The sequence below is a fragment of the Panicum virgatum genome, chromosome 2N (genome assembly GCF_016808335.1).
Source record: "Panicum virgatum strain AP13 chromosome 2N, P.virgatum_v5, whole genome shotgun sequence".
NCBI lineage: Eukaryota > Viridiplantae > Streptophyta > Magnoliopsida > Poales > Poaceae > Panicum > Panicum virgatum.
The window spans coordinates 59,012,226-59,036,719 of NC_053146.1; the positions used below are offsets into that span (position 1 = coordinate 59,012,226).

Sequence of the window (24,494 nt, forward strand, 5' to 3'; positions counted from 1 at the left end):
AGTCCCGATTTTTGAAAGGGAACAAAGAGTCCGGGACTAAAGGTCCCGACCCTTTAGTCCCGGGTAAAATAACCGGGATCAAAGGTCATCTGCAAGGCAAAAAAAATATTCTACGCAACCAAGGATTTGAACCAAGACATCTGGTTTCGCGGCGTAGCTTTTTACCACCCCATTTAAACAGCACATGTGACTTTTGATAGGATGCTTTTCTTTTAAATTAATCTGTGAAGAACCTTAGTCTCGGTTGGAGCCACCAATTGGGACTAAAGACACTTTTAGTCCGGGTTGTCCACCAATCGGGACTAAATGCCCTTTTAGTCCGGATTGGAGTCACCAACCGGGATCAAAGGGTCACTCTTTAATCTAAGTTGGTGTTACTACCAAGGACTAAATGTTTATGTTTCGGTTGGTGTCTCCAACCGTGACTAAAAGCTCCCTACCTCCCCCTAGCTTTTGGACCCGGGACTAAAGTCTTCATTAGTCCCGGGTCCAACGGCGGCCGGGACTAATATGCTAGATCAAAGACCCTTTTCTGTAGTAGTGAGAAATCATAAGAAAAAGTTAGATGAGTGATTAGTATAGTGAAATCTTGAACTGAAACAACTAAATCTTATAGAAGAACCTTAACGGAGACCGTGCTTGGCACAATTTTTTAATTGACTTCTACATAGAACTTATCGAATTCAAAAAAAAATTGAAGCTATTCTTGTACAGATTAATCTTATGATTTATCATTTTAGATTCTTTGTATGCTACGCCAAAAAGGATGGTAAACAATCATGTACATACATGCACCCAAAAGCATGTACAATCATGTACATACATGCCTAAAAGGATGGTTAGCAATCATGTACGCCTAAAAGGATGGTAAACAATCATGTACATCATGCAATCCATGAAGTACAATAGCACCGCCATATTCGTGATAGACAGCACGTAACAAATTAAATTATGAAATCAGCATTTGGAATTAATGTAACATTAGATCCACATCAGGACTTATCGACGACAATTTCAGCAAACATAAAAATACACTCTTAGCTTTCAAAAAAGAAAAGTATACAATACACTCTTAGGGAGGGTTTTGTAGCGGGACCAGCTTAAGATTTTATTTAGTAAATGTTTTTATTGTGTTGTTTAATTTACTCCATATAGAAGTACAGTCGTACTTCTCTTGATGTTTGAATTGCTAATTTCCCTCCAGGTTGATAGGGGCATGCAGCACCATGGTCTCGATTGTGATTCCCGGTCCGAACGCCATCACTACTCCCCACTCGTCGGGTGCTTCCCCTTCCTGCTTGGCTGCCCGTCGGCGGCGCAGCTCATCGAGCACGAAGATCACCGTCGTGCCGCTCATGTTGCCGAACTGGCTGAGCACGTGCCGGCTCGCCGCCAGCTTCCCGTCGTCCAGGCCGAGCACTCCTTCGATGTGGTCCAGGATGGCACGGCCGCCGGGGTGGATCGCCCAGAAGAGGTCGTTCCATTTGGCACTGACGCCAAGTGCGTCGAACGCGTCGATCAGGCAGCGTTCAACGTTGCTCCCCAGCAGCCGGGGCACCTGGTTGGAGATGTGGTACGCCATGCCGCCTTTGGTGATCTCCATGGAGATGGCATCCTCGGTTTCCGGTATCGTGGTCTGCGAGGCGAAGGCCATCTCGAACAGGGGGCGCTCCACGGGGCTGACGGGGTCGGCGCCGACGATGACGGCGCCGGCGCCATCGCCGAACAGAGCCTGACCGAGGATGGTGTCCGGGCAGCCACCTTCCGGCCCGTAGAAGGCGATGAGCGTGATCTCGGAGCACGCCACGAGGACGCGCGCGCCGCGGTTGTTCTCGGCGAGCTCCTTGGCGAGCTGGAGCGACCTGCCGCCGCCGTAGCAGCCGTGGAGGTTGAGCATGGTGCGGGAGACCGTGGGGCTAAGGCCCAGGAGCGACGCGAGGCGGCGGTCGGCGCTCGGGGCGCGAGCGCCGGAGTAGGTGCTGAAGATGAGGTGGGTGATTTCGGTGGCAGGGCGGCCCCACTCAGCGATGGCCTTGGCCGCCGCGGACGCGGCGAGCTCCGGGACGGCGGCGGAGGCGATGTCCACGCGGGCGTCGAGGGACGGCAACGCGCGGTCGGTGAAGTCCGGGTTGGCGGCGAGGAGCTCCTCGTTGAGGTGCATGAAGCGCTGCTTGATGCCCGACTTCTTGCCTGAATATGAATCCCATTGTGAGCTCTTTACTTTGTTCCAGTGATCTGAAAGGACATGAAGCAAAATGGAAGGAAACGAGCTGCGCATTGGTGCTTACAGATCCTGGTTAGCTTGGCCTTGAGGTCGGTGAGGTGCTCGCTGTTGGTGACGCGGAAGTAGTAGTCGGGATAGTCGTCCTGGGCCACGCACGTCGACGGGTTCGCCGTGCCGATGCCGAGCACGGCAGCCGGTCCGTCCGCGCGCTGCGCACGCCTGATCTCGCCGACGGTGGCCGGAGCGCTGCCCATGGTCGTCGACGACACCGATCGAGATCAGAGCAGTTAACCTGAGCTGCCTCCTGGGCGCTCTAGCTTGCTTAGGGCTAGTAAGATGGGTGTGCGCTAGGGAGCTAGGCTTGGCGTCTTTGGTGTCTTGGGTAAGCTGGAGGCGTGCTCTATTTATAGTAGCAATGGTGGTTGTGCTTGTGCTTGGTTTCGTCGTTGCGTTCCGCTGACTGCGACGTGCGTTCGGTTGGGCTCTAACACTAATCTCATACCACGGATCCCACTTTCCGCCGATGCTGTTGGGGAATGACTTAACCGGTGAACCATGCATCCGAGGACTTTGACATGTCACGTAAACAGGGGGGCACGAGTATAATTAAATCCCAACAACGACTTGCTATTCGATGATACCAAAGATAATGCTAGTCGCTATGGTTTAGCTACATACCACAATATTTAGTAGGACAATAGTAGGGCTACATTGATACTATTGATATATGGTACTCAATTAATTAGTAGAAGCATGGCAGGACATTGACACTCAGACCAATAATATCTTTAAAAATATTTATTTTAATAGAAATAATTATATATTATGGTAATTGATTTGTGATGAATTTAAAACTATATATCTTACTACTATTACTAATTGGAGATTTCTTTGAAACCTCCACGTGAAGCTATGCCTAGGATTCTAGGTGGATACTCTAAAAATAGAGAAATTCTAAAAAAATCAAAAAAAAATCAGCGACCATCGATATGACGACTCTAATTATAATAGTTATTGGATCTATAATCTCTACTAATGAATTAGACACATCTGCCATTATAAAAATAGAATAAAGTAACCTCCTAATCTTCATGTAAACTACTGACTTATGCCACTATAAAAATAATACAAATGTCCCATAAATTTGCATATAAATTATTCAATTATGTCATTATTAAAAGTTAAAGTCCTAAATCTGAATGTAAATTATATAATTATAACAAAATACTAAAGTGCACCAATATAAAATTCTAAATTACTATTTCTATCATTATTAAAAAAAATACTACCTACCAAATGTGACCATGTATTCATGTATGATAAACGAGATAAGAATACCAATTTAAAAACAAATGGTTCATTTAAATATATATCATGGAGATGTGATGCAAAATGAAACAACTAGATCATGATAAATATGTGTCGTGGTGTGCAAACCCACAGCCGGGTGGCGTAATGCACCCGCCTAAACCCCGAGGGTGAGTACTCGGGGGTTAGTTAGGATTAGCCCAATCTCGGTGGAAGAACGCAGTGAATACAGCAGGTTTAGAGTGGTTCGGGCCGCCAGAGCGTAATACCCTACGTCCACTGTGTGTTGTATTGCTTGCGCTCTCAAAAGGTTGAGAGCAGAGTTGTTCGGAGTGAAACCGAGCTTGTGTTATGAGAGTCTTGGCGTGTCTGAAGTGTGCAGCGAGCGCCTCCCTTTTATATCTCAAGGGAGGCGCAGGCGCATACATGGCCGTTGAGTCCCCGACAGGTGGGCCCAACGATGTAGTATAAAATGACATACTGTTCAGACATTATGGCATTGCAGGCGCCGGAGATCTCATTCCTAGATTTCCTTGCTCTGCCCGTGGGAATCTTCCGTCCGGCATAGCCATGCCCTGTCTTGTCGAAACGGCGCCAGGGTGTAGCTTGCGGCGTTGCCTGCAGCGTAGCTGAACGGGCCGTGTAGCTTGCGGCGTAGGCGGTATGATGAAAAGGTGTCGTGCCGTCGTATCCATTTAATGCGGCAGACGGGCTCTGCGCGGATGCGGCGCATGCGGCTGCACTGTGTACCTCGGTAATATGCGGTCTACAGTGAGGCCTGACAAAGGCTGCCCCGCGTGCCGCGGCGGCAGAGCACGCCTCAACCACCCGCATTGAATGCGGTGGGTGGCAAGTCTTCCAGTGGAAGACTCGCGACCACGCCTGCGCCTGCGGGACACGTGGCGCCCCCGGACCCCGCCCCGACGGTATGTTGGTTCTACGCGCGTGGGAGGTCCGAACGGACGCGGGGAGGTCTCGGACCCCTATGGGGGGTGCGAGCCCTCGGCTGTTGGCGCGGAGCTTCCCCTCCTCAGGGACACGTGGCGTTACCGGACCCGTCCCAGAGTGGGGAGCGGGTCCGGGGCCGTTGGCCCGGTGAGGTAAGAGCCAGACCCGTGGGGCCCGGCTGCTCCGCCCCTTATGGCGTAGTTACGGATGACTACGCGAGTCCTGCCTTGCTGCAGTAGGAGTGGGTATCCCTGCTACAGGGTACCGACAATATGTATTTTATAGTATGTGGTAGTATATTTAATAGATAAAAGAGGGTTGGAAATGCTAATAGTAACTTAGCAATATAATATATTAGCTCACAACATTACACTACTCCCTCGGTCCCTTTTACACAAGGCATGCAAAATCTGATCTCATTATCTTTTATCAACAAATTGTCTAATGATATGTAGATTTTTATTGTTAAAATGGTTACCGTCATTAGATTCATGCTCGGATGTACTTTCTAACAATCATGATTTTGCTAAAATCATTAATATTCTATAAAAAGAATTAGCAATCATTATTTCGTCATAATATTTAGATATGAGTAGTATGCAAATTATGTTCTCTGGAATGTTTCATTCCAATGTGTCCCGTTGAATAGTTTCAAGACTTGTTTCCTTATCTTGCCTAAGTATTGTCTTACTCTCCTGGCAATACTTTTAGGTTTGTTCTAATAAGTCAAATTTTACATTTTTACTTTCAAATGCAAAATCTTTATGAGGGGACTAAGATTTTCAATTCAGCACATGCATTTTATCAAAATCTTTTGTATTGGATAACCACAAAAAAAATCTTTTGTATTGGAGGAAAGAATATAATGCAAATCGATGTTGGTTTTCTTCCATTTGCATATCAGTTTACCTGATTTTTTTGGAAATGGGCAGTCATGATGTGCATATATCGTTTTCTGATTCATTAATTTTTTCGGTTCAAAATAACATTAACATAAATTAGTTTACAAAATAGTCTCAATAATGTTATTTTTCTAGACAAAATTTTTTCCAAACATTTGTATATTATTTTACTAGATATGATAACTAACATGATACCTCCCTCCACCAAAATTTCATTGGTGAACTCAACCTAATTAAAAGTCTTAAAAGGATGAAAACATTCTCACCATTTTCATATGCAATTTACAGGATGAACCTTCCCTTTATGGTGGCTCCTTATGTCAATCATTTATGAAATTCCATTTTCATAATCGGTTGTTGCTTCAATGGAATGCATTTCTCACATATACCTAACGAATAAGTGTGCCTCGCTACCTTTTTCCCGGGGGGGGGGGGGGGGGGGGCAGGTTGAAATGCATTTTGGAAAACAGGAAAACGGAACGAACACTCATGAGAAAAAATTTGGAAAAAAAATGTAGTTCATGCAGACCACATGGATTAAATTAAGGCAGACAATCGCATATGCTCAATACAACTACTACAAAAATCATGAAGAATGGCGGTTACCTACATTATTTTTATTTGACTATTCTAACTAGAGCAGGTTAAGAAGGAAATTTCATTATTTCATATCCCTGGTTAGTTATTATTCATTAAAGTTACTTAATTAGATAGGTAGTTGAGATCCAATTTCTAATAATGCACTTTTTGTGAGATTTTTCTTCAAACACAAGTTGCATTTCTAATAGGACGGAGGGAGTACAACAAAACATATGATCCGACGAGCTGATGACCAATTAAAATTATTTTGCAGAACACTAGATCCATCACATGATGTATATATTATTTTTAAACAAATTCAATCAACATAAGCATATACTATAATCACACAACCTTAGGGTTCATCAGTACTTAGGATTTATTGCTGGACCTGACTTTTTTCAATTTCTAATTTCCCTGCAGGCTGCCGGGGGTGTGCAGCACCAAGGTCTCGATTGTGATTCCCGGTCCGAACGCCATCACCACTCCCCACTCATCGGGTGCATCCCCTTCCTGCTTGGCTGCCCGACGGCGGCGCAGCTCATCGAGCACGAAGATCACCGTCGTGCCGCTCATGTTGCCGAACTGACTGAGCACGTGCCGGCTCGCCGCCAGCTTCCCGTCGTCCAGGCCGAGCACTCCTTCGATGTGGTCCAGGATGGCACGGCCGCCGGGGTGGATCGCCCAGAAGAGGTCGTTCCATTTGGCACTGACGCCAAGTGCGTCGAACGCGTCGATCAGGCAGCGTTCAACGTTGCTCCCCAGCAGCCGCGGCACCTGGTTGGAGATGTGGTATGCCATGCCGCCTTTGGTGATCTCCATGGAGATGGCATCCTCGGTTTCCGGTATCGTGGTCTGCGAGGCGAAGGCCATCTCGAACAGGGGGCGCTCCACGGGGCTGACGGGGTCGGCGCCGACGATGACGGCGCCGGCGCCATCGCCGAACAGAGCCTGACCGAGGATGGTGTCCGGGCAGCCACCTTCCGGCCCGTAGAAGGCGATGAGCGTGATCTCGGAGCACGCCACGAGGACGCGCGCGCCGCGGTTGTTCTCGGCGAGCTCCTTGGCGAGCTGGAGCGACCTGCCGCCGCCGTAGCAGCCGTGGAGGTTGAGCATGGTGCGGGAGACCGTGGGGCTGAGGCCCAGGAGCGACGCGAGGCGGCGGTCGGCGCTCGGGGCGCGAGCGCCGGAGTAGGTGCTGAAGATGAGGTGGGTGATTTCGGTGGCAGGGCGGCCCCACTCAGCGATGGCCTTGGCCGCCGCGGACGCGGCGAGCTCCGGGACGGCGGCGGAGGCGATGTCCACGCGGGCATCGAGGGACGGCAACGCGCGGTCGGTGAAGTCCGGGTTGGCGGCGAGGAGCTCCTCGTTGAGGTGCATGAAGCGCTGCTTGATGCCCGACTTCTTGCCTGAATATGTAGCCCATTGTGAGCTCTTTACTTTTGTTCCAGTAATCTGAAAGGACATGAAGCAAAATGGAAGGAAGCGAGCTGCGCATTGGTGCTTACAGATCCTGGTGAGCTTGGCCTTGAGGTCGGTGAGGTGCTCGCTGTTGGTGACGCGGAAGTAGTAGTCGGGGTAGTCGTCCTGGGCCACGCATGTCGACGGGTTCGCCGTGCCGATGCCGAGCACGGCAGCCGGTCCGTCCGCGCGCTGCGCACGCCTGATCTCGCCGACGGTGGCCGGAGCGCTGCCCATGGTCGTCGACGACACCGATCGAGATCAAAGCAGTTAACCTGTTAGCTCGCTAGCTGCCTCGCTCCTGGGCGCTCTAGCTTCCTTAGGGCTAGTAAGATGGGTGTGTGCTAGGGAGCTAGGCTTGGCGTCTTTGGTGTCTTGGGTAAGCTGGAGGCGTGCTCTATTTATAGTAGCACAGTGGTGGTTGTGGTTGGTTTCGTCATTGCGTTCCGCGCTGACTGCGACGTGCGTTCGGCTGGGCTAACACTCATCTTATACCACGGATGCCACTTGCCGCCGATGCCGTTGGGGAATGACTTGAGCCGGTGAACCATGCATCCAAGGACTTTGACATGTCACGTAAACAGGGGGGCACCGGTATAATCCCAACAAGGACTTGCTATTCGATGATACCAAAGATAATATTATTAGTTGATGGTTCCATAATATTTAGTAGGACATTAGCAACAGGCAACATATTGATACTATTGACATATAGTATTCAAATTAGTAGAAGCATGATATAGGACATTGACACGTCTATTTGACCAGTAATGTCTTTAAAAATATTTATTTTAATAAAGAAAGGTTATATATTGTGATAATTGATTTATGATGAATTTAAAAAATACTCCCTCCGATCCAATTAAACTATAATTATTTTGACTTTTAAACCCAATTATGACCACTCATCTTATTCAAAAATTTGTGCAAAATATCACTTTTTTTGTTGTGACTTACTTTATCAATAAAATTTCTTCAAAAATAATTTAAATTTAACTCTATTTGCACAATTTTTTTGAATAAGATGAGTAGTCAAATTTAGAGTTAAAAAATTCAAATAAATTGTAATTTAGAATGGAGGGAGTATATATTATTTTAATCATAATCAACATTGTCTTGAACTGAAAAAGTTTACAAAGATTCTCCCCGCGCTATATATAAATCAAATTGTCCTAAGTTTGGCAATGCTAATAGTTACATAGCAATATAATATATCACTCCATCTATTCACAAATGAGACCAATGCAAAAAAACATTGCTTATCAATCCTATTTTCCCGTCATTATTTACCTAGTGAAAAAAATAATTTTTAATGCTTAAATCTTGTGAAAATAAACGGTCTTTAATACCCCTCCTACGTGCAGACAATTTTTATCCACAAACACATGAAGTCGTAACATTGTGTTGTTTCCCGAGGCACGAATTTACTCCTATGCAGTTAATTGGCATTGGGTCCGAGAGGCATTAGGTGGGTGGGCTCAAATCAGACTTTCAATCTTGAAATTTTTAGATTTTAAAATAAGAATATTATCTGTGAACGGGGGGATCGGAGTAGCTCACAACACTCTACTACTCGCTCATGCAAGATCTGATCTCCTTATCTTATATCAACAATTTCTCTGATCAAATGTAGATTTAATTGTTAAAAAGGTTGCTGTCATTAGATTCATGCTCGGATGTACTTTCTAACAATCATGATTTTGCTGCAATCACTAATATTCTATAAGAAAAACTAGCGGTCATTGTTTTGTTCTAAAGACCATACCAAGTAAGACTACTCATAATATTCAGATATGAGTAGTAGGAAAATTAGGTTCCAATGTTCCATGGAGTGTTCCATTCCAATGTGTTCTGTTGATTGTTTTCAAGACTCATTTCCTTGATCTTGCCTCAGTATTGTCTTACTCTCCAGCCACAAAAATAAGTACTTTTAGGTTTGTTCTAATAAGTCAAACTTTAACTTTTTACTTTCAAAAGTAAAATATTTATGGCGGAGTATAAGATTTTCAATTCGGTACATGCATTTTATCAAAGTATTTTGTATTGGAGAAAAGAATGCAAATAGAGATGTTGGTTTCTTACATTTGCATATCAGTTTACCGGATTTTTGGAAATAGGCAGTCATGATGTGCATATACCATTTTCTGATTCCTTAAATTCTTTCGATTCACAGTGATATTAAACAGAAATTAGTTTACAAAATAGTCTCAATAATGTTATATTTTCTAGACTAATTTTTTCCAAACATTTGTATATTATTTTATTAGATATGATAACTAACGTGATACCGTCCACAAAAATTTCATTGCCGAACTCAGCCTATATTTTCATATGCATTTCGCATGAGGAACCTTCCCTTTCCGGTGGCTCCTTATGTCAACCATTTATGAAAATCGTTCCATTTTCATAATCGGTTGTTGCTTCACTGGGAATGAATTTCTCACATGTGGCTAAGGAAGCAGTGTGCCTCGCTACCTTTTCAAGCGGGTCTAGGTTTCATGCATTTTGACTACCATACATGCAACTCTACTCCTAGAGCAAGATTAATAATACAGTCGGCTACCGGCTGTAAGGATCCTTGCAGCCTATCTCTCAGCTCATTTGTATAATAGTTAGTTTTTCATCATTAATATATGACCTACTTTTCCTCTCACAAAGTTTCTTGATTCTTATATCGAAACCGGCTGTAAGATTACAGCCCGTTTCTCCTCTTTCTCCTCTCCTCTCTGCTTACGACCTGTTATAATACTTGCTATGAGTACCTCACACTAATACAACTAATAACCTAGGAGGAAAAGAGGCTACCCCAACCTAACAACGGCCTCTATTAGTTTTATTAGACAAGTTACAACATCTAAAACACCAAAGACTAGAACAACATGACAATAATTAACATGTAGTCAGAGTATATTCCGGAGAGTATATAAATATTCAAAATTTCGTACGTTTTTACAAATGGGCAAAGTATAACAACCAATAGCTATTTGACGACGACGACAACAACAACAATAATAATAATAATAATAATAATAATAATAATAATAATAATAACTGACAGAATATTTGGGTAAATTTTAGTCTATGTTTATCATTTTGGAAAGAAAATTGTACCTTGTCCTTGTTCCTATTGAAAACAATGCAATTTCCCGGTCGGTTCAGGACAAGGACCGGCGTACTCCACTCAATTTTTTTATGTGAGGTTAGTCCAATTTTGCTGCAGGTCAACTGATTTCATGAATCTGTGTATAAATAACATGCAGCCGGCATCGGGTTTTGATTGGAGCGATGGACGGACGGTGGTGGAGTAGGCAAGTGACCTCGGCTAGCGAATGAAGTGATCGAACGGTCAAGAGGCGGCCGCTGTGTGCTCTTCCCACTGCATATATCTAGTTAGAAGTAGCACACATGCATCATCTGGTAAACATTCACTATCGATCTATAAAATAAAGTTGTTTCTGAATAACATTACTGATTCTTTTAAAAAATGCATCATTAGCATAAATAATTGCGCGAACCTCCTTTTTTTTAGATTAAGGAAAATTCCAGCCTTGATCACTCACAGTTGAGTGACTACAGCCAATAAGCATCAACACAGCACGCAGGCTGTCCAAGCAAAGCCATAGAAATAATTCAAAACAAACAAAGCTGGTCTGAGCCAGTGTTGGACCGAAAAAACTCTAGACAGCTATCCTTCTTCTAAAGTTCCACCCATTTCTTGCAAACAGTGCCATCACCATTGCTTCAAGCCGCTGACAGTTTTCCCTCAAATCAGTCCTCGCTTCCTCTTCAGATAGCAGCGACCAGAACCTCGCCCAATAGGCCCCTCCGAAGATTACCTGCAAATAAGAATTAGAATTGGATTGATGGAACACAAAATCATTTTGACATAGCCAAATAGCCCAACACATGGCCGAGGCTCCTACTAGCACAAGTTTTTTAAGTTTTGCAGGGTACCCATTATGCCAAGACCCCAACAAATGCCCAATACTGTCAGATGGGTTGATGCCAAAAGTAAAGTACACAGCCCGCCAAACAAACTTTGCTAGGTGACATTCAAAAAACAAATGCTGAATGTTTTCCTCATTATTACAGAAGCAGCATTTTCCATCTCCTTTCCACTTTCTTTTGAGCAAGTTATCTTTAGTGAGAATCACTCCTTTCTTGAGGTACCATAAGAAAATTTTAATTTTCATTGGAACCTCAACTTCCAAGCAATACAATCATCATGCGCACTATGCTCATTCACTAGATTTGTGTACATTGATTTGACTGAGAAAATTGATTTTTGGTTTGCTTTCCAAACAAAGAAATCTTGTTCCTCCTCTAGGTTTGGACGACAGGTGCCGCCTTGGCAAGCTCGGTTGATCTCTATTGCTCCATGCCGGTGTACATGGTGTTTGAATTTTATCTCATGTTTGATCTGCGTAAATGCGTAATGATCGTACGTAAACACCTATCCCTGACTTTTTCAAACCAACACACTGCTCTTGGATCTTTTTAGATGAAGGAACATTTCAATATTCCAGCCTCTACAGCACTGCCGTTGGATTTTGGAGGTCAGATTTTTTAAAATCAGGCTTGCGGCAGTCAAATCTCGGAAGTCAAGAGTTCCAATGCTCAAAGAAAAGATATGACTTAACTTCCCTCACTTGTACATATTTGCTAGTTTTCAGTCGCTGAAGCAAGCAGAGATTAAAGACGGCATCAGTTCATCATCCATTACGGGCATCGATCTATGCACATGGGTGCCTATTAAGCAGTTTTGGGTCGATCATCCGGTTAGCTTATTTTTCATTTTTTTTACTGACGAGGGATCGATAAATGTGTACCTAATCAGTAGCTAGTTTTCGGTCATCCAATTAGTTCATTTCCATTCACCTTTTTTTTCCTTTGAGATCGGAATTAATTCATCTGGATGGTTTTTAAATATTTTTTTACTATTACACAGTACAATTTAGACACTCACAGCACACGCATACTCACCTCCTATGAATATAGGTAGTCAAACTCTATCTCTATGAGCATTTTTGAAGACTGAGCCGACAAATTCTTGAGACTGACGAAGTCACCACAGACACCTCGCTGTCGATATCGCCTACAACTGAAAGCACAACGTCGTTAAATCATAAAAAATTCACTCTCACAGAAAGTCGAACCCAAAATCTCAAATGCTACTCAGGCTATTGTAACTACCAGAGTACATACCATTTCGCGATGGATTTTAGATTTGATCCAGTGACGACCCAAAGAAACTAATTAAAGCTTTCATCCATACGTACATCGGTACATGGCTGGCTATAGTGTGTCAGTTCTCTGATACGAATAAACTTCGGGCCACTCTCTGATGGCCCGTGGACCGTGCTATAGAGTGGCCATCGGTACAATATTGACGACCCAGAATCCTTGAGAAATTGTGATACGAATAAACTTCGGGCCACTCTCTGATGGCCCAATTTGCAACACATTCCAACATAGCACGGGCAGAACAATTCAGAGACCATGACCGCTACTGTGGTCGCTGCCTCTTTGGTTCATTTGGTTTATCCTTTGCTCCGTTCGTTCTTTTGCTCCCATGATTTTGTTTGCTCCGATTCACTGTAGCATGAGTACTGTATGTACAGATCACATCCATACATCTGCGAATGAATGGCCGGTAACTCACCGAAAGTCTCTGCTACAGTGATTGAGTGACTTTCATTGAATCCACTGCGTAGCGTTGCTGAGAAGAATTTTCAAGCCTCCTATTTACCCGTCTCTCTAGTTTGATTATCATTTTTTTTAGATAATGGAAACCACGTTCCGGCCTCTACAACCGCACACAGCCAGTATTTTGAACTTATTACATAAACGTCAGTCTACCGACTGACACCAAAGGAGCAAATAAAAAAGACTACTAGGAACCCAATCTATTATTAAACTTCCAATCAAATCTAAAAAACAACTCCAACGCCGTCGTCTCTAAATTTTTGCTCACAGATAGGAGTAACTCCTGTGTTCCTGCCGGTTGCAAGAGTGCCCAGAACCGCAACTAGTATGCCCCTCTGAATAAAGCCTGCAGAAAAGAAGTATATCTAACATTATTAAAACAAATGTCATTCCTGCAGCGCCAAATTGCCCAACAAAAGGCAGCGACCCCCACTAAGATAAGTTTGCACTGTTTAGCACATATGTCTAACAACCAGGTAGACGACATATGCACAACTGAACTAGGAGGAGGTAAGCCTGTGGCTATTGCCACCACTCTAAAAAGAATTTTGGCTTGATGACAATCAAAGAAAAGGTGTTGGATCGTCTCGTTACAATTACAAAAGTAACATTTGTGACTACCATCCCAAATCTTTTTAGCTAAGTTATCCTTTGTCAACAACACCCCTTTCAAGAGGTACCAAAGGAAGATCTTAATCTTTAGCGGGTTTTTCAACTTCCAGATATATTTATGTCGGAACGAGACCTGTTGATTAATCAATTTTTGGTACATAGAACGGACTGAAAATTGTCCATTATTATGTAGTTTCCAAGAAATAGTATCCCTTTCGTCCGCTAAGTTAAAATCTCTTAAATAAGCCACAAGATTAATATATTTAGTTAGCTTAACCCCTCCCAACGTTCTTCGAAAAGAGAGATTCAAAGGGTTGGTAGACACTACTTGTTTCACAGTATCATGCTTATGAAACACAACATGATATAAATTTGGGAACCGCTCACTGAATGGACGATTTCCTCTCCAAACATCTTCCCAGCAGATGATCTGGGAACCATCTTTGATATTGTAGAAAGTGTAGGAGAGAAAAGTATGCTTAACATTGAGGAGACCCTTCCAGAAATGAGAATCCGTTGGTTTAGCACTCACTTGAGACAATGTCTTTGATTATCATTGCTTTGTCTGCTGAAGTTGTATATTCAATATCAAAGTCAGCAACAATCGTTTGGAATCAGTTATCCAGCTCTGAATTTATTACACAAGCAGTCATCACAAGCAAAGTCTTTGACCAAGCAACATGCATGGAAGCCTGATGCAAATCCAACACAAACTGGTGACGCTTAGGCCGCAGCCAGTTTGTCAGGTGGGGCGGCGCCTGTGCCCTGCGCCACGCACCGGTGCAGCACCATCGTCTCAACGGTGAGCCCGGGTCCGAACGCCATCAAGGCCCCCCACTCGGGCGCCCCCTCCTCCTCCTCCTTCTCCATCCGGCGGCGCAGCTCGTCGAGCACGAAGATCACCGTGACGCCGAACATGTTCCCGTACTCGCTCAGGACGCGCCTGCTCGCCGCCAGCTTCTCGGGCTTGAGCCGGAGCACGGCGTCGACCTGGTCCAGGACCGGCGACGAGCCCGGGTGCACGGCCCAGAACAGGTCGTTCCATCCTGCGCCGATGCCGAGCGGCTCAAACGCGTCGAGGAGGCAGCGCTCGATGTTGTCGCCGATGAGCACGAGGACCTGCCTGGTGGAGATGTCGCCGCCATAGCCCCCTTTGGTGACGTGCATGGTGATGACGTCCTCGGAGTCCGGTACGATGGCCTGCGCGGCGGACACGATCTCGAAAATCGGGCGCTCTCGAACGACGGCGGGGGTCCTGATCATCACGGGGTCGGCGCCGATGACGACGGCGCCCGCGCCGTCGCCGAAGAGGCCCTGGTTGACGAGCGTCTGGAAGCAACCCTCCTCGGGGCGGGTGAAGAGCTGGACGGTGATCTCGGCGCTGACGACGAGCACGCGCGCGCCGCGGTTGTTCTCGGCGACGTCCTTGGCGATTCGCAGCGCGGCGGCGCCGGCGAAGCAGCCGTTGAGGTAGAGCATGGTGCGGCGCACGGTGGGGCGGAGGCCGAGGAGCGGGACCAGCCGGAAGTCGACGCCCGGCATGTGCGCGCCGGAGTTGGTGGTGACGACGAGGTGCGTGATGTCGGCGGCCGGGCGGCCCCACTCGGCGATGGCCCTCCGGGAGGCCTCCGCGGCGAGCTCCGGCACCGCGGCCTTGGCGATGTCCAGCCGCGCGTCGAGGGACGGCGCGTGGGGGTCCAGGAACTCCGGGTGCGCGCCCAGCAGCTCCTCGGTGTGGTGCAGGTAGCGCTTCCGCACGCCCAGCTTTTGGCCTGTTGGCAACATCGAGCATTGTGAATTTGTGAGACGTGCCCATGCTGTTAGCTAGGTAGCCTAAAGGGTAAATGGTGAGATCTGGTCGCGTGCTTACAAAGTCTCGTGAACTTGTCCTGGAGGCCGGTGAGGTGCTCGCTCTTGGTGGCGCCGAAGTAGAAGTCCGGGAACTCGTCCTGGAGCACGCAGTTGGCCGGGTTGGCAGTGCCGATGGCGAGGATGGCGGCGGGGCCGTCGGCGCGCCGCGCGCGGCAGATCTCGCGGACGTTCGCCGGAGCGCTTCCCATGGTTGCTGCTATGGGTTCCAGCGGACACAGACAAAGCTAGCCGATGTTGCTGTCGCAGGTGTCTTTGCTGAAACGCACGGCCGGGCGTCCAGCGCTTATATAGGAGCAGCAGAGGTTTTGCAGCCCGCCTGCACGCAGGGCTGCAGCGGACGCGGTTTGCAGACCGCCTGCACGCAGGGCTGCAGCCCCAACCAGATTGCCGACGCGTGGAGGTCGCAGGGCTGCAGCGAATGCAGTTTGCAGCCCGCCGTGCGAGGCGCTTCACGGCTTGCCAACGTGATCTCGTTCCGCGAGGGCGGCAAATCGCAGCCTGTGCAGCCCTGCCTCGATACATACAAGCCATCTGTCCATCTAGCGAATCGGACGGCAGACTGATGGAGCACCTCCTTCCCCCTCGGCTCCGCATGGTAATGAGCTAATCGCGGCTCGGCTTAGTCCATAGACATGGCTCCGTGTTTCCCACGCCCGCCGTCGGTGTCGCCCGCCCATGATCCGCGTTGCTTCATCCACCGAGGATAATGATTCTGCCACCTGCTCTTGCTGCTTCGTCGATTAAGCCACAGCTTCCCTTCTCAAGGAAAGCGAAAATCGACCTCCCTCCCTTCTCACAAAAAATGAAAATGAGTCTGCGGAAGGTCCAGATGATGAAGGTGACGAGACTGTGATCCAGCTAGCCCCTGCTGCCTGCTGGCATCGAGCCATCAACCCTAACAGCCGAGCTGGTGATTTACAATGATACGACCAAATCTTTCATCCATTGCATACAGCTAGTGCTCTTTTCATGTGTGACCTATTCTTTCAAATTATATCAGCAATTATCTATTCAAGATAGTAGAAGTGCTAGCTCAAGAAGCACACAACCGAGTGCACTACTGTACCCAAAATGGAAACTGAATATTACAATGTCTTCCTTTTTTTGATGAAAATTACAATGTCTCCCTTGACAAATGAAATTTATAGTGTCTCCCGTGATAACCCCTTGCGAGATATTTGTACGTCAGCATCTTTCCAAAGAGTTATATCTTCCTGATTGTTAACCTGAATTTAGGATGCGATTATAGCCTGTTTTCTGAACATTTGAACTAGCCATGCATTTCACAGTTAGCTGCTCGATGTTGCAGATTTCAAAACATCTATGTGTGTATTATATATATAAAGGGAACATATCTAGTGCAAACCAAGGATCTCGTGCAAACCCGTGCAAACCTACTAAACAAAGTTTCAAAAAATTCTGAAAAAAATCATGAATGTGCTTCTCAGATTACATCATCTATATATAAAATTTCATGGTCAAATTCGTCTTACTCTAGAAGTTACAAAAAAAGACAAATTTGAGATGCATTTGAACCATTATTGTTGTCAGAAAATTTGTCTTTTTTGTAACTTATAGAGTAAGACGAATTTGACCATGAAATTTTATATATAGATGAGGTAAGCTGAGAAGCACATTCATGATTTTTTTCAGAATTTTTTGAAACTTTGTTTAGTAGGTTTGCATGGGTTTGCACGAGGTCCTTGGTTTGCACTAGATACGTTGCCATATATAAATATACAATGTACATTGATCCTGTGAAAATCTCTGTATATGGACACTTGATCATGAACTGACTGCAGACCTGTTGAAGATCTGGACTAATTCCAACAAAAGCCAGCATCTTCTAACTTAATTTGGCCTTTCTAATCAGCATCTTCTAACTTAATTTAGCCTTTCTAATCACAATATTCTAACTATTGTTTACTGCTAATGCAAGGAAATGTTTGACGAGGAAAACAATAAATTGGCAGCTATTCCCTGTAAAACAGAAGAAGCAGATCATCACCGATTCAAGATATATTTGGAATATTTGTCAAATCTTCTTGCTTGAGAACTCTAAATTTGAATCATTTGCGGCAATAATAAGGCACTCTGCAGGAAACCTTGATTCCATGAGTGCTCGACTAAGGGTATCTTCAGGCTTCTCAAAGCTGAGCGCAAGGAGCCCAGCCCCTGTGCTGGCAGTGCTGCAGGCGACAAGAACGCCTACAGGCAGAACGCCAGGGAATGGGATGTCTTGCAGCGCGAACGGGTGGTAATGGGTCATGGCCCTAGTGGCGTCTTTACCGTCCAATAAGGCTCTTAAAATTTTTAGTTCAAAATTACATAAGATTAGAGCCCGATCTTTTTAAAGTCCGGCTCTTAAATTTTCTAGTTCAAAATATTAGGCCCTTTACCACCCCTAGCAGCTCGAGATCAGGTTCCAGGGAGACCGTGTCGAGCAACGGCGGAGGGGTCGGCGAGGACGAGGACGGGGGTGACATCAGCGACGCAGATCACAGGTGGGTGACGGTGGCGGGTGGGGGAAATACCGAGATCGAGCCGCGTCTCTGGGCTCAGCCGAGCCGCGATTTCTATTTCTAGACGATGGAGCCGAGGGGAATGAGGTGCTCCATCAGTCTGCCATCCGATTCGCTAGATGGACACAGATGTTTCGCATCGGGAGCAGGCTGCACGGGCCGCGATTTGCAACCCTCCTGCACCGAATTTTTTTCCCCCAGGATGCCAGCGGCCGTGTCCGCATTGGCAGCCTAGGAGCCGATGGAATTGATGGGCGAAGGGGCGTGATCGAAACAGCACGCGCGAGCCGCGAGCCTAGGAGCTGGAAGCCGAGCAGCGCATCCATCGTGGGGTGCGTAGGGAGCCGACAACCCCTCCGTCGTTCGATATTTCCACGACTTCTTGCCTGAAATGTGAAGCTCATTGTGAGCTCCTTATTTTGTTCCAATAATCTGAAAGAACATGAAGCGAAATGGAAGGAAACGAACTGAATCTGAATGGTTGCTTACAGATCCTGGTGAGCTTGGCCTTGAGGTCGGTGAGGTGCTCGCTGTTGGTGACGCGGAAGTAGTAGTCAGGATAGTCGTCCTGGGGCCTGGGCCACGCACGTCGACGGGTTCGCCGTGCGCACGGCAGCCGGTCCGTCCGCGCGCTGCGCACGCCTGATCTCTGTAACACCCAGGTATTAATTCTGAGTAATTAAGTCAATTAAAATTATTAGTTTTTAAACTCACACGGTAAAGCATAAACCAAAGACATTTCCTGTCAGCCTGGCCCGGACCGGTCTGACCGGTACGGGCGACCGGTCTGACCGGTCTAACCCGAGTTGGGGGTTTTTGGGGCCCACGTCATTTAAACCTCACTCTCTCTCTCTCCCAACCACTCTCTTCCCTCACCAGAGCCGGCTCAAGCCCGAGCTCTCTCTCCCTCTCCTCTCTTTTCTTCCCTCAAACCCTAGGATCCAAATCCATTCATCCTCCATCGATCCAAGGCCCAAGAGAGCTTCATTTGGGTGGAGAATCATCCTTCCCGTGTGCTCCATCCCGGGGTGCCTTGGTTTCAGTGGCGGAGGGCCTAGTGTGGCGAGGTGTGGCTCTCGCCATACCTCGGCCCGGCCCATAGTGAGAATATACATCGGCCCATGAAGAAAGTCACCGCACGTCGACCCAAGGCACAGCCGCAACTTCGTCAGTTCGTCCTAGTCGTCCCCGCTGCACACCGAGGCGCCGCGCGCCCGACGCCCTCGCCCAGATCCCGGCTCCCTACAGCGGCGCCATCACCTTCCGCCCCTCCGGCCCCGACGCGCCTGGGCACCTCGCTGCCTCCCCGGCTCCCTGCTGCAGGCTGCAGTGGCGTGCCGGCGCCCACGCCCTCCGGCCTTCATCCCCGGCTCGGCGCCTCGGCGGCTCCCCGTGTCCGTGCCGTGCCTGGGTGCCTCGCCGCCTCCCCGGCTCCCTGCAGCGGCGCGGGTGCAGCCGGCAGCCCCCTCTCCGGCTCCTCGCAGCGCCGCTGCGGCCTCCGGTACTCCCTCCCCTCATCCCTCTGCCCCTTACCCTCTGCTGCGGCCTCCGATACTCCCTCCCCTCATCCCTCTGCCCCTTACCCTCTCCCTCCATCCCTTGGTCACTCTCAAATCTCAATTACAGAATTACTCACTCACTGCAGCAGAAACTAGGGAAGGGAAGGCAGCCGCCGGCTCAAGCTCCATGGAGCAACAACCAAGCTCTAGCAGAAAAGGGAAAAGAAAGGCACAAGGAAGACGTGGGAGAAGTAGTGTTTTTTGGGTGTTGTATAGGATTGGGAACTTAAACTAATTTACTTTAATGTGAATTTGACTATTTATTTCAGATCTAAAGAGCTATTTTAGTCCATTCGGATCCAGTAGCACAAACCCAAGCACTCATCTGTTGCAGAAGAAGGATCAAAATAATGTTGAGGCCATGTCTTTGGTGTTGATACCTTCTTTGATCATCGATTCAGTGAGGTATCATCGGAATTACTTACTTACTTTGCTTGCCTTGATCCTAGAGATTCATTCTCTAACTTTGATGTGAATAAACTTGCTCGCCTCACGGATATATATTTGGATGATTTTTCTTTTGATGATCGAAAAAGAATAAGAGACCAGTTAGAAACCTTCATTATTCATGTTAGAAGAGTTGAGGCATTCAGAGCTTGTTATGACCTTGCAAGCCTAGCAATGAAAATGGTTGAACTTAAGAGGCATGAAATATTTCCCTTGGTTTATCGCCTAATTGAGCTGGCATTGCTGCTACCAGTAGCAACTGCATCAGTTGAAAGAGCCTTTTCAGCCATGAAGATTATTAAAACTGAGTTGCGGAACAAGATGTCCGATGGTTGGCTTAATGACTTGATGGTGGTGTATATTGAGCGGGAGATATTTAAAGGAATTGATCTTGAATCTACCAAGAAGGCTTTTCAGAAGAAAAAAGATAGAAATATGCAATTGCCAAAGTCTCCTAGACGCAACTAATAATAAATATACCGGTATAACTCTATACTCTAATTGTGTATCGTGTATTACATTTAATATTTTAACTCTAATATTTCGTTACTAATTTATGTTTTCTCTTTGTTTGATAGCTTCTTTGGTCCAATTGTTGATTTGATGCGTACTTTACGTGTTTTTCTTCATTTGAGGTACTTCTAAACCATATTTTTGTTGTGAACCTTTATTTCCGTATAATATTTGAACATAATCTAGTAATCCACCGCCACACCTGAAATTTTCGGTGTCCTCCACCACTGCTTGGTTTCAAGCTCTTGAGGCAAGGACCCAAGGTAATAACTTGTGGTTTGAATTGATCTCTTGCTCTAGGGGGATTTAGGTAGTTTCCTTGGTCATGAACCTTTGCTTCACCTTAGGTTAGAGCCTAGATGGAATTTGTGCGGTGGAATCAAATTCTTGTGGGGAAAAAGGGCTCATTCAAGGTAAATTAGGGGTTTGGGTCGATTTCCTCTTCTAGATGGTTTTAGGCGGTTCTCTCTGGTTGTATATGTCCTAGTGAATCCCAGGAACTAGTGCCTAGAAGGGTGTTGGCGTTGGCGGACGATTTTTGCCACGCCCAGGATTCTAGGTTCTGGTCTGGGTAGGACCGGTCTGACCGGTCGGAGGGACCGGTCTGACCGGTATAGCTGGGCTGTGCAGGGGTAAATAGGTGGTTGTTGATACTATTAGTTAGAAATTTAATTGGGTATCTGTTGTCGGTCGAAACCCACCGGCGAGCAACGACGGGCGACACGAAGAGCCGGGAGGTTGCTGGTGCGCTGGCAGACACTGCTCCCTCGTCGACGGCCCGCAATTTCCGTCACGCGCCCGGAGAATGTGTGAAAGCCGGGCGTGCCACCTGACCTATACCCGATCAGGAGGGTGTATACATGCTCCGAACAGTTTCCTGCATACAAAGACACGTGTAAACATAAGTCCGAGCCGTGGTCGGCTCCCCGGGACGACTCTTGCATGGGCTTTGAAGAGCCGATCGAGTCCCGGTGTCAGACGGGATCTGATTGTGTCCGGATATGATAAATAGAGCAAATCACTATAAAACTGCTTCAATCAAGTCTAATTGATCTTAATCTACGATGGTAACAGCTTCACTGCTAGATCGGAACATCCTACACGTGACTAGGCCTAGCGAACGTAACAAACAACTGAACCATAATCTAAAACAGAGGCCTAAGAACTAGCAAGAGCCGATTCCTGGAACAATCCCTATCAAGGCTAAGATAAAGCATCTATTACGCCACCGGATCATCCAATCCGTTTGCAAGGCCTAACCTAGCAGATATTATGCCAACTCTTAGGATAAGAGCAAACCATAACAGATCGGATCTACTAAATATGAAAGAAGCAGGGTGTTGTCCCTGTGCGACTAATTCTATGCGATAAGAACTAGCGAGAGATTGAAACGTGACTGCACAGAGACAACATGATATTCGCAGATGATAAGCAACAAAGCACAAAAGATCTACTAAAAGCCATGCTACGAACATCATGATAACTAGTACTACTCGCCATCAAAAACACTTCAGTACAAGTAATACCAAGGTAAAAGCAAGAACAATACTGCCCTGATCGCAAGAAGCGATCAGGGCAGCATGGCACTTACTTGGTTGAAACCCTAGGATTAGGGGTGGCGATGCGCCGAGAGTTGTTGTTTGCGAGTCGTGATGACGCTCTCTTTACGAATAACAAAGGATACATATTTATAGTCCGGAGACTTGGGAAACAATCTAAACTAATCTTGTCCCGATTGGACTCTATCTCTAATCTTGAACTAAATCTAAGGATACACGGCCAATGTGGCCCATATGCTCACGCAGGAGCCGATTTACAAGCCTTCCTCAATCTTCTGCTTTAAGCTCATCTTGCTTTCGGCCCATAAATTAACCCTTGTTAATTTATGGCGATAACACATGCCCCCCTGGTTTTGGCAACGATAGTTCCAAAACCAATCCGTCGCTTCATCTTCCCGTTAATGCTCATTAATCATACTGCAACCACCAAGGAAGACGCAACATCTCTGCAACTGGCTCCTCGTAGAATGTGAAACTGCCGATCCATCTTCTATCTTCTTACTATTTAACCTCCCTCTGCATCGGCTCTTCTTCACAGCAAAACTCCATCTTCTTCCCAAAGCCAGTAGCACAGAAACCACCCCAATCCTCCAACAGCCATGGCCATCTCTTCCTCCTCCGGCTCCAACTCGTTCGGAGACTCTTCTTCTTCCTCCTCTTCCCCTTTTTCTTCTTCCTCCCTCTCGGCCTCCTCCATCGACCCTATCCCAAAGAGCCGAGAGCCGACTCCTGAGTGGGACCCAACAGCGGCCTACGAGGCGCTGGCTCCTCTGCACTGGGACGCAGAGGAGTTCGACTTCGGGGTCGCCTCCGAGGAGGACGAACCCATGACCGAAGGAGAAGACCTCCGACTCCTGTCCCAAGAAGAGTCGGAGAAGGACGAGGAAGAAGACCCCTCATCGGACGGAGTCGACTCTTCCTCGGAAGAGGAGATCGACTCCCCCTCCGATGACGACGAGCCGATGGGCGGAAAGCCCTTCCAGTTCCTCGGGTCCTTCGAGGAGGACAGCGAAGAGGAGGTCAGCGGCGACGACGGTGGCTGGAGCGACTCCGGGTCTGAAGGCGGCAGCAGCGCCTTCAGCAGCGACGACGACGACGACGACGGCAGCGACGACAACGGCAGCGGGGATGTGCCAGCCCGAAGCCCCAAGCGTCGTAGGTACTAGGTACCTACGAACAGTAGTAATACCATAAGGGTAGAATCACAAAGCCGAAGGATTGATTCCTTTGTAAAATCGGCTTTCCCTGTAATAAACTTTCCTTTAATGAAATCGAGTTCCGTCAATCTTGTGTGTCTTCATTTACTTTCCCAAAAAGCCGATGGCAACGCATCAGGCTTCCATAAATATCCAAGAGCCGACGAAATTCAAACTAGAAGTAACCCGCACAAGAATAATACTTCCAGTCTGAACCAAACTCGACGAACCCTCAAATTCGAGTGCAATTCGAAAACCAAACTCTACAAATCCGAGCAAGAACTCTCCAGGCAGCCGGAATTCGAACCAGAATCTCCAACAACCAAACCCTAAGTCCACAGATCTGTGACCATGGCGGATTCTGCAGTTCAGACAACAAGCTCTAACGATGCGGCAATCCATGGCCTGAAGGTAATATTCGGCCTAATCTTTTAGTTTTCTTCAGCTCACTAAACTTCTGAAACTGAAACTCTGGAACATGACACCAAACGCATATTTCTGAACTTCTGAACTTCAGGTGTCAGACATCCTTCTGCCGCATCCCTCCAATCCAAAATCATTCTGTCTTGGCCCACAAACCCATGAAACCCCCACAGATTTGATCTCTTGTGAAGCAAATATCATTCCTTTTGTGAGCCAAAACATCGATTTGAACCTCTGGGCCGACTGCTTAAGAGCCTGGCCTAATCCACCTGAAAGCTGGATAACATGGTATAACAGAGTAGCAAAAACCCACATGCCCTTGTGGCAAGATTTGAGCATAGCCGATGCACTTAGCCTATCACTGTCACCCCTTGACAAAGACGAAAATCTTCTGAAAACCATCGGCTATTTCTAGTCTGATGCTCTGAATTGTTTCCTTTTTGGTCACGGACCCATGACCCCTACTCTGCTAGATGTTGTCATGATCACCGGACTAGACATTAGCTCTCCTAATCCTGCTGCTCACAAAATGGCAGAAGTCCCCTTTAAACTTTCTTCCAAAGTCAACTGCACAAACTGGAGTACTTACATGAGTCAGCACATGAAAACAAAAGGTCCAGTGACTGAGAAGGAACACACAGCATTCTTAAATCTTTGGCTAGA

The 24,494-nt window shown here is 46.9% G+C and overlaps 3 protein-coding genes and 1 long non-coding RNA gene across 4 annotated transcripts; 1 reads left to right on the forward strand and 3 right to left on the reverse strand.

Moving 5' to 3' along the window:
* Positions 1 to 1,189: 1,189 nt before the first annotated feature.
* Positions 1,190 to 2,478, reverse strand: LOC120658938 (bisdemethoxycurcumin synthase-like). The gene is made up of 2 exons (XM_039937050.1): positions 2,289 to 2,478; positions 1,190 to 2,190 (listed from the first exon to the last, which is right to left on the reverse strand). The coding sequence occupies exons 1-2, from the start codon at positions 2,476 to 2,478 to the stop codon at positions 1,190 to 1,192; spliced, it is 1,191 nt and encodes a 396-aa protein (XP_039792984.1).
* Positions 2,479 to 6,369: 3,891 nt separating this feature from the next.
* Positions 6,370 to 7,665, reverse strand: LOC120662830 (bisdemethoxycurcumin synthase-like). The gene is made up of 2 exons (XM_039941898.1): positions 7,470 to 7,665; positions 6,370 to 7,370 (listed from the first exon to the last, which is right to left on the reverse strand). Exons 1-2 carry the CDS (start codon positions 7,657 to 7,659, stop codon positions 6,370 to 6,372), a joined length of 1,191 nt encoding a protein of 396 aa, XP_039797832.1. The 5' UTR covers positions 7,660 to 7,665.
* Positions 7,666 to 14,375: 6,710 nt separating this feature from the next.
* LOC120658940 (bisdemethoxycurcumin synthase-like) lies at positions 14,376 to 15,800 on the reverse strand. Its single transcript, XM_039937051.1, has 2 exons — positions 15,611 to 15,800; positions 14,376 to 15,512 (listed from the first exon to the last, which is right to left on the reverse strand). The coding sequence occupies exons 1-2, from the start codon at positions 15,798 to 15,800 to the stop codon at positions 14,464 to 14,466; spliced, it is 1,239 nt and encodes a 412-aa protein (XP_039792985.1). The 3' UTR covers positions 14,376 to 14,463.
* Positions 15,801 to 20,231: 4,431 nt separating this feature from the next.
* LOC120658941 lies at positions 20,232 to 20,852 on the forward strand. The gene is made up of 2 exons (XR_005668888.1): positions 20,232 to 20,622; positions 20,719 to 20,852. It is a non-coding gene; the product is annotated as an uncharacterized LOC120658941 (long non-coding RNA).
* Positions 20,853 to 24,494: the final 3,642 nt, after the last annotated feature.

Coding starts and splice junctions, on each gene's coding strand:
- LOC120662830 (XM_039941898.1), bottom strand. CDS start 7,659: ATGGGCAGCGCTCCGGCCACCGTCGGCGAGATCAGGCGTGCGCAGCGC. Junction 7,371..7,469: donor GGCCAAGCTCACCAGGATCT/GTAAGCACCAAT, acceptor CTACATATTCAG/GCAAGAAGTCGGGCATCAAG.
- LOC120658938 (XM_039937050.1), bottom strand. CDS start 2,478: ATGGGCAGCGCTCCGGCCACCGTCGGCGAGATCAGGCGTGCGCAGCGC. Junction 2,191..2,288: donor GGCCAAGCTAACCAGGATCT/GTAAGCACCAAT, acceptor ATTCATATTCAG/GCAAGAAGTCGGGCATCAAG.
- LOC120658940 (XM_039937051.1), bottom strand. CDS start 15,800: ATGGGAAGCGCTCCGGCGAACGTCCGCGAGATCTGCCGCGCGCGGCGC. Junction 15,513..15,610: donor GGACAAGTTCACGAGACTTT/GTAAGCACGCGA, acceptor TGTTGCCAACAG/GCCAAAAGCTGGGCGTGCGG.